Source organism: Nycticebus coucang, chromosome 19 (genome assembly GCF_027406575.1).
Source record: "Nycticebus coucang isolate mNycCou1 chromosome 19, mNycCou1.pri, whole genome shotgun sequence".
Classification (NCBI taxonomy): Eukaryota; Metazoa; Chordata; class Mammalia; order Primates; family Lorisidae; genus Nycticebus; species Nycticebus coucang.
The window spans coordinates 54,522,473-54,535,651 of record NC_069798.1 but is presented as its reverse complement, the minus strand read 5'-3'; the positions used below and the strand labels follow the sequence as shown (position 1 = coordinate 54,535,651).

The 13,179-nt window shown below is 48.9% G+C and overlaps 1 protein-coding gene across 2 annotated transcripts in view; it reads left to right on the top strand.

Moving 5' to 3' along the window:
• Positions 1-10,410, top strand: part of ALPK2 (alpha kinase 2) — a 119,409-nt gene extending 108,999 nt beyond the window's left edge. The window contains exon 13 of one of the 2 annotated variants that reach the window (XM_053571816.1): positions 9,434-10,410. In XM_053571816.1, coding sequence (XP_053427791.1) covers positions 9,434-9,650 — 217 coding nt within the window. In that variant the 3' untranslated portion in view covers positions 9,651-10,410. Of the gene's footprint in view, positions 1-6,937; positions 7,069-9,433 lie in introns of those variants that run through there. The other variant, XM_053571817.1, reaches the window with a different exon arrangement.
• Positions 10,411-13,179: the final 2,769 nt, after the last annotated feature.

Genomic DNA, 13,179 nt, shown 5'->3' with positions numbered 1-13,179 from the left:
GAGAGAGAGAGAAATATCATGAGCAGATTTCTTCCCAGGCAGTAATGTGTGAATAGCCACAAAGGACTCCTCGCTATGTGGCTGCCAGAGTGGCGTCTTTCTACCTTGGAAGAAGGAATGAGGAGGTGGCATGTGGCTAATTCAGGCGACCCTGGACAGAAGCCTGAATGACTCGTTCCCTGGGATGGAGCAAATGGAGGTGACAAGAGACCAGGCACGAGTCAAGGCAGACGCACAGGAGACAGGGGCCTGGACAGAGCAGGCTCCGTCAGTGTCTGCGTGCCCGGCTCTGGTCTCCCAACCCATGAAAAAGAGGAGAGATTAAAATAGACTCCCACATGTAGCCAAGCTCAGTTCCAGAAGTGGTGCTCTGCTCTCAGTGACTACAGGTGGACAGAGGGCACAGCAGTCACCTGGGATGCTCTGCCCAGTCACAAGTCAAGACATCACCATGCTGGAGGAGAAAGGATCAGAAGAGCCTTGTAGGTGGGAAGACACAGAATCTACTCTTCAAGAACCACCCCTGAGAACAGGCGTGTGTGCGTGTGTGTGTGTGTGTGTGTGTGGTGACTCTAGGCAGACTAGTTAAAGCAATGCTGAATCTGCTTGGGGTCGAGGGGGTGGGCAACATAGGGACCTTAGAACAGGATCTCTTTTAAGTGTGTCTCACAGCAAGACCTGTGTCACTGTAGGACACCAAACATCCGGGCTGGCTCCCCAGTGCCAAGTGGCAGAGAGCCGTCCCATGGGCCTAGTGGACCTGAGAAAGACACTTCTCCACTCTTTTGTATGTTTGGAGACACACTTATCCTGTTTTCTCAGATTGCTGCCATTGTCACCTACCTCAGAAGGCAGCCTGAATCTCAATGTAACTGATCAAGATAACTGGCTGATTTATTTGGCCAATCTGTCATAAAGGAAGTCTGTCGGCTCATAAAGGCAGCAGTGGTGACTCCCTCAATGTTGGGGAGTCTGCACCTGCCATAGCGGGGCTCCTAGTGTGTGCTGGGAGTATCCTGGGCCCATCACAGCCAGAACACTGTCCACGGAGGGGTTAGTGCAGCAGCCTCTGGGCCTCTGCCCAAAGTCTTCTAAAGGATGGTTCTAGTTATCCCCTGCTCAGACCATTTCCAGGACCTGAGGACTCAGATGGGCCCCTTGTCATTTGTCCTCCAGCTTTAGAGACTGGTCTGAACAGAGAGAACATATGGAAAAGCCTGGTGGGAGCATGCACACCCCCAAAGGCTGGTGACCAGTGGGAGGGAGATAGATAAAGAAAGGGCAGGGATGGCTGGGAGGGTTGGGGGTCACAGAGAGGTCAATGATAAGGCTGGGCAGAGACCAGAATTGTCGAGAAAAATGTTATCAGTGCCCTCAGGAAGGTGTATGCCAAACGAGATGGTGGGAGCAGGTGACAGCCATCGGAGAGGCAATGCGCTGCCAAAACCCATGGACTCTACAGGTTTGTCGACAGAAGACAGGGCAAGGTCTAGACCGAGCCAGAAACAGGAGGTGTGGGCTGCGTGTCTGTGCACTTCTGTCTAGAGGGAGCCAGATGCCTGTTTGAAAGCAGAAGGGAAGGAGACAAAGGTGGGACTCATGGTCAGGTGTCGCATCAGAGGAGAGGACTCCCTCCCTGAGGATTTCAGAGCTTGTCAATGAAGAAGGCCCCTCTGGCAGCACTGTGCAAGCCAGACGCTGAGCTGACGGTGTGGCCTTGCCTCCACCCACCCTCACCCCTGCCTGGGATGTGGATCCCGGATGCTTTTCTGAGCGTTGGAGTCTCCCACTGGCGTACACACAATGAGAATGTGCTTCCTCCTCCCCGAGCTGCCTGCCCTGTGGGCCTGCAGGCTCCAGCTGTAGAGACAAGGTGGACCTTAGGGAGCCGGGGCTCTAGACAGATCTCTGGCCACTTATCCAGCACCTCCTCCTCAACTGCAGTTTCAGTTCATGGATCAAGGAACGGACCCCATGCTTCCTGCACGTTCATGGGGATGGGGCTCATGTGACGTTGAGAATGGGCCCACAGTACATGATCCATTCTCCCCCCTCCCCAGGCCCCCTCTGGGCTCACATCACAGAGACCCTCCTGATGTTGGGGCACCTGCAGAAGCAGTGCACCTGGAAAGTGTGCAGGATTCTAGAACGCCTTTGCCAACGGTGCCATAGACCAGACTCTGCTCTCCTCTAATTTTCTACAGAAGGAGGAAACTTAGTGGTCTGCCTTTTTTCCAGCCAGAGTGGCTATCAGGGAAGACAGTGCCAGGACTAGTTTTCACGGAGGCAGCCCAGACCCTTGCTTACCCTGAGGCCTGAGGAGAGGCCACAGTGCTGGGGAAGAAGGGAGGGCAGCTGGCAGTACCTGGGGCCGAGGGGGGCCCAGGGAAGAGCTGGATTTTGTTCCAAGGGAGAAGGAACCATTTGGGCCGTTGTTTGACAACTTGTCTGGACGAGACAGGAAACATGGGCGAAGCACTAAGAGGTTCCCTCCCTCCCTGCAGTGAAGGTGGTGGGGCTGGACCGCATGCCTGTGGTGTTTATTGAGATTGGTTGCTGAAGAGCACCCACCTCAAGAAAAGAAGGTCACCCTGTAGATATCCACAGAAAAAACTTGCCGAGAAAACACAGATCTGGCTGTATTACGACGTGCCCTACAAAGGCTCAGTGACTTTTTTTTTTTTTGTGATTTTTTGGCCGGGGCTGGGTTTGGACCCGCCACCTCCGGTATATGGGACCGGCACCCTACTCCTTGAGCCACAGGCGCCGCCCGGCTCAGTGACTTTTAAGGAAGTGATTATGTGAAAACAAGATTTCCCTTGTCCAAACGTTTTGGGAATCCCTGAGAGAAGTAAGTTTGGGAGGTTTCTTTAGTGAGAGATGTCACAGGGTCTTTAAAGAGCGAACATGTATTTTGAACGCCCCAGTAGCAAGGAGAGATGTAACATTGCTCACAGGACCTACAGCACAGAGTTTCAAAGCACCTTGTGGGACTACTGTTCCTTGGATGTATTTTGGGAACCCCTGCCCCACAAGAAAAATGACACAGTTTGCCTTTGAAGGCTTCCGCAAATGTGCTCCGACCTCATCTCGCCTCAGAACGGCTGCTCCTGCTCAGAACGCGCCTCTGAACACTGTTCCTTCTGCCGGAGAACCCCCAACCCATTTTTCTTCTATGAAACCTTAGAATCTAGGCAGTGTGAAAATGGCATTGTCCGTGTTTTCACAGCATGGCCTTATGGTGTGACGCCATTGCTATGTCCCTGTGTTCCCTGTGAGATGGCCGGCTTCCGAGAAAGAGCCACAGATTTATTAATCCTCCAATTCCCCCACAGTGCCTGGCATACAGCTGGTGCCCAATCAAGGAAGAAATAAATGAATAAACATGAAAAATGAAAGGGATGGGCGGAATTTCAGGAATTAATAGATGTGTTTAGTGTAGGAGGCTCCCGGAGCCCCTCCCTGTACAGGCAAGCGACAGTCTGCCCTCCCGACGCATGAATCTAGGCTGGCCTTATCTTACACAGACACATCACACACCAAACTAGAGCTTTGTTTCAGATCTTCACCCCCATTCTCACCCTGAATTCTGTGTCCTTCTACCCATTCCCCAGAAATGAACATTTTCTTCAGAAAGGATATTAAACTGAAGCCATTACAAATAGCTTCCAATTGGCATCTAAAAGGGTTATCAGACTTCTCTGTGGGTTTTTCTTGCCTCTGCTAATTCCTTTGAGTGAGCCCTTTATTAAACCAGCCAAGGCCAAGCATGGTGGCTATTATCCCAGCACTTTGAGAGGCTGAGGCAGGAGGATTGCCCAGTCTAGGAGTTCAAGGCTATAGCAAGCTACGATTGTGCCATCCAGTCTGGGTGACAGAGTGCAACTCCATCTTGAATAAATAAATAACTGCCAGAACTGGAAGTTTCTGTGGCGTCCCCCCTCCCCGGTGTGTCTGGTGGCAATCAGCTGTGCCGGGGGGCCTTGAGCAAGTGTGCTGGGAGACAGGAGCTGGCAGGCTGCCGGTTGGAGGCCGTTATGCATCTGAAAGGCTGTGTCATCTATTATTAGGATGAGAGGAGAGAGGAATAATTTGTAAGCGAGGACTCTGCCTGGCCGTGTTCATTCACATTCATCTTTGTTGAGGGAGAGCAGGATTGTGGAAGTCTACCGCTGCTTAGCTCCTCCCCTGAGGGCTGAGTTCCCTGGGACTATATTATGGCCTCTGCCGGAAACTTCGTAAGCATAAGATGTGTTCCAAGATAAATAAAAAGACCTTTCCAATGTCAAATAAGAGTGAATTAAAGTCCCTAAATGCATTGAGTAGTTTACCTCCTTGCTTCTAGAAGTGGAATTCCCAGACCAGAGGCACAGTGTCCCTCGGAGCTTATGATGGAGGCAGGACCTCAGACCCCCACCCAGACTGACGAGTCCAAATCAGCATTTCGAGCAGATGCCTGGGAGATGTGTGTGCGCTTCTGCCATCCAAGGGGAAAGATGGTCCAGAAAAGACGCCACTGAATGCCGCTCAGGGGAATGATTTTACTGTTCCACTTCTGGGCATTGTGAGAGAGGATGGAGAGATGACATAAAGGTGGGAGAGAAAACTGCTCATTGGAAGTGAAGGATAAAGAGATCCGTCTAGTAAAGTTTGACAGAGCTATAAGGTTTCTAAAAATGGAAAAATGTGAAAAAGGTCTCAAATGACAAGATTCTTTATTCCGTTGTATTAGATTTCTTGGGCTGCCTTAACAAATGACCACAAACTTAGAGGCATCAAGCAACAGAAATGTGTCATCCCCCAGAGCTGGAGGCTATGCGTCTGAATCAGGGAGTCGGAAGAACTGGTGCCTTCTGGAGGCCTCAGGGAGAGTCTGTCCCCGGCCTCTCTGGGCTCCCGCGTTTGCTGGCTTTCCTTGGCAGTCCCTGGCAATCCCTGGTGTATACCCACATCGCTCCAACCTCTGCCTCCATCACATGGCATCTTCCCTGCATTCTGTCTTTTCTTCTTAGACAACAGGGGATTGAGAGCCCACCCTGCTCCACTGTGAGATCATCTTAGTTAATTTTATCCGTGATGACATTATTTCTAAATAAGGTCACATTCTGAGCTTTGGGGAAGGACACAACTTTTGGGAGGGATACTGCTCAACTCTGTACTGTACATCTATCCAACAAGAAAAAGAATAGAGAGTTTCTGCAATGGCAGTCATGGAGAGGTGCCATGAAACCCCAGACTCAGTCCTGAGGGCGGCATGGCACGTGCGGTGCACCCTCTAGGTCACGAGCAGAGGAACCTGCACTTCCCACTCCTTGGGTAGATGAGCCTCGTGTAATTGGACTCCCGCCCTTTGAACAACTCTAGAGTTAACTGGTATAGAAACGTGAAGGACATTGTCCTGCTTTTCTCCCTGGGCAAGGGCAGTGGCAGTGGCTGCCACTTGTGAGTACCATAGATCAAAGCAGAAGCCGACATCCTGGCTGAGACAGAGATCAAGCTCAGAAAGGAAAGAGATTTTTAATTCTATGGATGCTGAGTAGCAAAGTAAAAGTCTGCACCAGAGAAAGCTAGGGAGAGGGACGTTCAGCTTGGCCTGGGAGGATAAGTTGAGGATCCAAAATCAGATGAGAAAGAGAAGTTCCAAAGTGCAACATACAGATAAGAGTAGGGCCAGGGTTCGGTCGTGCTGAGGATGGGGCTGTTACCCATTCCCTCAAGATTTATTGAAAAGCCCCCACTAGACAGGAGTTCTGGGTGTACAGCTGTCTGGGAGAGCTCACACTCTGGGGGGAGATGTTATGGGTACCCCTGATTCCAAGAGGTGGATCAGTCCTCAAGAAGAGGCAGGGAAGAGGTTGGAGAGATCCCTTCCCATGGTGGGGGAGAGCCAAAGTGATGCTCCACAGACAAGGCACTGAGGCTGGAACTTGCAGAGGGTGGGGGGCCGGCTGGGAAAGGGTCTCCCAGGCTGTGGGAGGCCATCTTTGCTCGAGGGCTTCACGGTGCCCATGTGCGGCCATCTCTCATAGAGAGAACCCAGCTCTCGTCTCTGCCCCCCGGCTGTTCTGCGAGGATCTAAGAAAAGAGGCTCAGTGGAGGAAAAGAGGGAACCCGAAATCCTCTAGAAATCTGGGTTCCCAGGGCCCACCCAGAAGTCCTGCTCCTTTGAACAAACTCAGCTTTTCCCATTGCAGAGGTGGGTACTTCAGACCAGGGCTCACTTGTCATCCTTCATTCGCTCCTGGCCGTAAAAAAACCTTTCTGCAAGGTCACAGCATCAACTAGTTACTTTTCACTGCAGAGACTAGATGTTGTCCAAGTGCTGAAAAGGCCGTCCTGACACATATGCCTGGACTTGCTTCCACTGTACCCAGACAGGGAAGTTGCCCTCACCTGTGACATTCCCAGTTTGTCTGAGAAGCTCAGGGTTGGTGGGAGTCAGCCGCAGCCCCCACACTCAGCAGAAGTGGTCCTGAGCCTTCTATAATACTGACCAATGCAGGTCCAGCTGGCCTCGTGTCCCACCAGGGATGAAGGAAACACTAACAGGCAGATTTAGCCTTTCTTGGGGTCTCCTGCAGAGGAGGATAGAGTAAAGATGATGTGGTTCACAATGGAATGTTTCTGGCCTGCTAGATCCAGCTTCTGTCTTTGGTTGATGTTTTCTTCAGTGAGGAAGCTTGGCTTTTAAAAACCAAGTCACTTCATGAGATGGGCTGTGGGCTCCCAGGGGCAGAGCAGTTCCCTAGCAAGGAAGAGGAGGAGGCTTCTGGGTTTATAGCAAACACGTCAGGATGGGGCTGCAGGCTGGAGCTTTAGCTTCAGAGAGGAAAGAAAGCTTTCATGTCCCTAAGAGCTTAAAACCAGCTTGAATTGATCAGGAAAAAAAGCACAGTCTGATGTGTTGATCTTTATGGGTTTTTTTTTTTTTTTTTAGCAAATGAGAGAAGCCCTGTTTCTTGAATGTGACACCCTATGAGCTGCAGAATCTGCATTGTGCCAGTATTGCAGACTTCTTCTTCGGCCCTATTAATCAGAAACGTCCAGAACCCTCCTGCAGCCAGCAGGCAAGTTTCCTGGGTGGGTAATCTGTGCATTTGCACAGACTGCCACACTCAGAAAGGCCTGTTTTTAGTTTCAGGCTTTGCTTTTGTCTTGAAATTCTTACTTAGTACTTTTTGAACAAGGAGCACGTGTTCCTTTTGCACTGGGCCCTGCCAGGCACACCCTGCTCCCGTCCCTTTCCAGCTCAGCTTCAATGTCCCCTTCACAGGAAGTCCCCATCCGTTGCTCCAATTATAATATTGATAATTATTCTTGTAGTAATAACCCAAACAACATCAATGGAATCTTCACTGTGTGTCATGCATGGAGCTAGGTGCTTTATATGGAGTTTCTCATTTTATCCTCTCAACCACCCTATGTGGTAGGTATTATCCCCTTTTGGAGATTTAGAAAACTGGCAGAAGCGTAGCAAGGCTGCTGATTAATATCAGGCTTACTAGGCCTGCAGGACACACCTGTGTTGTTTTCATGGCATTTCTTTGTAAAACTTTGATGTTGATCTTCTTCCCTAGACAAGTGCCATGGCTCAGTGTCGTCCTTGTTCTCTGCTGAACCTGTAGCCTCTGGCATGGCACTGGGCTAAGTGCTCTGCAGAGAAGGGAAGGGAGGGAGGGAAGTCCTTTCCTGTGCAATTGCACTTTAGAGGACACAGCACTGCTGCAGATCAACACAAGGACAGAAAACGGAAAAAAATACTTTGAACAACCACAAACATTCAAAGCAATTACCTGTTAGTTGCCAAGTTGCTACCATCTGCTAAGCTCTGGATTGGGGGCTGGGATACAGGGTGAACAGACAGTGTTGACCTCTGCCCTCCCAGAGTTGACAGTGTGTGGAGAGACCGATGTTAACCCACATCCACGCACAGATGTCAGACTGTGTGTGTGTGGCCTTGCTATGAAGGAGAGTCTCTGATGGGGGTGGGACTTTGTTGGTGGGTCAGGAAAGGATTCCCAGAAGTCAGTGAGCTGAGAACTCAAGGCGAGCAGGGCTCGGCTAGAAAGTGGAGGACAGCATTTCCAACAGAGAGGGGACAGTGTTGGCACAGACCCTGGGACGGAGGGGTGCAGACACTTCAGACGGCCGAAAGAGGATCAGTGGGTTGGAGACATGGCCAGACAGCGCAGGATCATGGCACATTAAGGAATTTTGTCTTTATCTTAACAGCACTGAGATTTTAAGCAGGAGACAGCATGACTTATGTTCTGTAGATGGCACTCTAGTAGCAGTGTGGAGAATGCTTTGATGGGGAGGGTTCAAGTCGAGGTAAGGTGGACCTTGTGGGTTTATGTACATGCTGCTTCAAAGCAACGTTATTCCTACAGGATTCATGTTGAAGGCAAATTCCTTTGGCACTCAAATGAGCTCATCCATGGTGAGAAGGGGGACTGTTGGGACATCTCAAGAAATACCACTCATATCTGACTGGCATGGACATTCACCCTGGAGATGTGGCTTGGGTCAATGTGTACAAAGAATTTGAGAGTTTTCTGGTGGCTGGCAAGAAGTGACCTACAGGGTCACTTCTTAGCAACAAAATTAACGGCAATAATCTCCTAAGCTTAGAGAATCGGCCCAGAGCCCAGGAAGCCTGAGCCTTTGACCTGCTTTTTGATGGGCCGTGCTCATCTGTAGGTGGATGGGGAGATTGGGGGCCTGGGCTCTTGTTCATTCAAGGAACACACTATGTTCCATCATGACTGGGACATGAAAACATGATTGTGGGTCAACATGGTCCCTTCTAGAGCCTGCCAGAGACAAGGCTCTGCCAGGGACAGAGATTCTTCTCCTTTGGGGGTCAAGGTGGGATATCCTAGGAGAGAGCTCTGTTGCAGGAGGAAGACACTGAGGACTGCATTCTAATCTTGTCTAATCTTGTCTCTTGTCAACTTGCTTTGCTTTCCTGGGCAAGACCTGTGACCTCTCAGTCTAAATTCCTTCCACTGTAAACTGAAAGATCTCAACTAAATAATTTCTGCCCATTCCCAAGTTCTAAAAGCTTAGGTGGGATAAGGTAGTTTTCAGATCACTAAGAGATCTAATTTCTATCAAAGTGGCCTAGTATTTGTCATTATGGCTGGGAGGAAAATGGCGTAATACTGCAGTCGTGAGCTCCTGGAACATTCATTTAATTATAGGCCTTTGATCTTTACCATGCATGTCAGTGGATCTGTGCCTTTCCTTAATTAAGTTCACAGGTTTGTTTGTTTTTTCTCAATAATAGTATGTCCATCGTGCACTTGTTTTTGCCTAAAATAAGAATAAATATATTTCTATGCACCATAAGTTTCTCCTTAAAAATTTTTCTTTTTAAACTGGTGATATGTCCTGATTTTTAAAATTATATTTCCTTCTTCCCCACTTACAGGTATAAAGGATTTAAAGGCAACTGTTCCATAACCTTCATCGATCAGTTTAAAGCACTACACCAGTGTAACAAGTATTGTAAAATGCTGGGGCTGACATCCCTTCAAAACAGCAACCAGAAACAGAAGAAGCCAAACACTGGGAAAAGTAAGGTTCAGACAAACTCCTTAGCAGTGAAGAAGACAGAGTCAGGGACTCCAGCAGAAGAGAAAACCTAACCTCCCTCGCTAACTAATGACCACTGGCTGGCAGCACATAGTCCTGAGTGAAAATCTGGAGACACACCAGAGAGGGTACACAGCCTGTGGAGAGTGTGTGACAGTCTTTATTCCCAGCTGCCTGTGCTCCAAGACGCTTCTAAAACCATCACCTGCTGTCTTCACTGAAATGATTTTGGAACAGGATTTGTGACCAGATTCATGGAGAGATTGAATCAATCATCAGTCTCAAAGACAGTCGTCTTCGTGTACACGTTTAGCATTTTTACCACCTCACATCATGTGTCTGTTTGTGTATTTATATGTGGTTGTGTTGTGGAGGACTTGAGCAGGGTGTGTCCACTGCCAAAATGCCTCCTCTCTGACACTATCCCTAACATCGGGATTTCTAGATGCATCCTGCCATGATGGAAACAGAAATCATGAGTTCCCCACTGGGTCAAGTCATTGCACTAATGTCAAATATGCTGTCATTGCTGGAGGTGAGTTCTGAAATGTAAAGCCATTTCCCACATTATTCACACAGCCAGTTACAATTTTCTGTGTAATTAAATTCATATTTAAACAAAAAGTGTAAGATGCATATGTCATCATAAACACTCGTTCTTTAGAATTTGTGCCATATTTCACATTCCCTTATGATTTAGTAATTCTCTAATAGATGTGCTAAAGGACAAAATACTTACATCTATGTTTTTCCCTCATTCTTACAATACAACTGAGCTTTGATCACTTTCTACTTGGCTCCTAAACCAGGGCTCTCCAAACCCAGGTGGGCCTAGGGTGGGTTACATTGGCAGAGGTGTGCTAATCCTGGCTGGGGTGCCCCAGCTCACAGGGATCCTAGCACTCACCCCAGCCCCCCTTCTACATGACTCTTCTTATACTTGGAGCCCCTTCCCTACCAATTTGGGTCATGCCCAGCTGCAAAGCAGAGCAACAGCAGTTCACATAGAGCTAGACAAAACAGTATAAAGACAACTTAGGGACAGTGTTATGTGTCCCCAAAGTGTATGAGAATATCTATTGCCCCAAGGGCCTGTTGCTATTGTTGTGTCATTAATAGACTTTATTTTTTAGAGCAGTTTTAGCTTTACAAGAAAGTGAGCAGAAAGTATGGAAAATTCCCACATATCCCCTCATCGCTTCTCCATTGTTCCCCCCGTTATTAACATCTTGCTTTAGCGTGGTATCTTTGTTACAGCCAATGAGCCAATCTTGGTACATAATTTTTAGTTTTACACAGGGCTCAGTCCTGGTGTTGTGTATTCTATGGCTTTGGACAAATGTAATGTGACATGTAGCCACCAGTGTGATATCGGGCAGAAAAGCTGCACCACCCTAGATATCCTCAAATCCCCATCTTGCCTCCCCTAACACCTGACAACCCCTAACACTGATCTTTTTACCATCTTCATAGTTTTTGCTTTTTCCAGGATGTCATAGAATTGGAATCATACAGTCTATATAGCCTTTTCAGACAGTTTGTTGTTTTCTAAGACAGATTTCATCTCCTTTCCGGGGTCTCTGAGAGAATTGTCAGGCCACCTCTGAGCAGCAGGATCGGTGCTTCTGCACCTGAGTCGCCTGGACCTTGGGAAAATGTGGGCCCCAATTGGGTGGGTCTGGGGCGAGGCCTGCGATTCTGAGCTTCTAACATGCTCCATGGGGGTCTCCTGCTGCTGCAGGGATCACACTCAGAGTGGGGAGCCCAGGCCATGGCAGGAGTCCTGGAATGCTGAGGGGAGTGGGTAGACCTCCGGTACCAGTGTCAGCACACTGATTTCCGAGTGACCCCTCTGGGAGGGGCAGTTGGGCCTCTGTAGAAGAATCTTGTCTGTTTCTGCCTTATAATACTACTCTCCTTACCCATGGGGTTTTGATTAAAAACAAACAAGAAAAAGGGATATAGGCAAAATTTTTGTTTTAAAAAGGAATTTGAAGGAGAAAACACTTCAGTTTGTCATATGTCATCTTTTTCAGGAAATCTGCCATTTCTAGCCTTTTTACTGAAGTGGTTCCCCTGGCTTGCAGATTATAAAATGCTCCTTGTTCTATAAGGTAGCCTATAGCCAATTTTGCCTGCCAGAGATCTTACAAATGTATTTTTAGTTTTATATTTAGAGATAGGATAGTGCTAAGTTGCCTAGTCTGACCTCAAACTCCTAGGCTCAAGCAATCCCTCCTGCCTTAGCCTCCTGAGCAGCTGGGATTACAGGCACGTGCCACTGCGACCAGCTCTTACGTACTGCTGAGCTTAGGCCAGGCCCAAATATTCCCTGGAAAGCAGGCTGAAGAGAAGGGATAATTCCATCAGCCATGGAGAAGCAGTAGACCCAAGGTGGTACTTAGGGGACACCATCTGCTACTTGAGGGCAGGAGATAGTGGGAAGCACTGAGGATCATGAGAGCACAAAGGATGTGGAGCATCCGCAGTGGGCACAGGGAACTGTGGGAGGTACAGGGGAGGTGGGAGGCACAGGGAACTGTGGGAGGTACAGGGGAGGTGGGAGGCACAGGGAACTGTGGGAGGCCTGGGGATCACACAAGGCTGAGTATGCTGCTGTGGGCCAGGAGTGTGGGAGGCACAGGTGACCACAAGAGGCACAGGAATCATGGGAGACACCAGGGATTGTGGGAGGCACAGGGGATTGTGGTACGCACAAGGGATCATTATAGTCACCCAGGCCAAATGCCCTACAGTGGGCACAGGGGACAAAGAAGGAACATGTGGCAGCTCTTTCATAGTCTACATGGCACCTAGGTTGGAAGAGACAGGCCCAAGAATGGGAGTAAAATAAAGGTAGAGTGATTGGAACAATAAGGACAGATGGTAGTCAGGGGTCTTTGTTCAGAGAAATGCACAGGGTCGTGGATAAGAGCAGATATTACAGGGGAAATTGAGAGAAGAGACACTGAACTGGTTTCTGGTGGAGGGGCATGAAATGCTTTGTCATCACAGAGACCACTCTGCCACTGGGGCTGTGGATGCTGGCTGCTGCAAGTCCCTTCTTCACTTTGCTGGGTAGAAGGACTCTTGGATCAGAGACTTAAGGCCAGCCCAGAGGGTAAATTCTGGGTATTGGCCTAGGCTTCAAGGATTCCTCTGTACTCAAATCTCTCAAGTGACCAGGCCAAGTTCTAGATAATAGATACACCAATTAAGTGGTGGCACCACCCTTGCCCATTTGAGTCCCCTCACCCACCACCATTCTTCCTCCTGTCACTCAGAGCTGCTTTGGATGTTGAGGGGGACAGCTGGAGAGTTCTGGGCACCATGTGGGGCCTTCTCAGTTTCTCCTGCCTTTTGTTTTAGCAGGACCAGACTGGATCAGAAGTCAGTACACTGTACATGGCAGTTTGGGTCCCCAGAGCTGGGCTGGCCTCTCCTTCCCAGCTCTGTCCTCAGTCTTTCTTGTCCCTGCTTAATTGGCCTAAGACCAAATTTCTTGCTTTCAGTTGCCTTACTGACCTGTGATAGGCAATCCTTTCGCACATTTCTCAGTAGGAAACACAGCACCCTTTATCT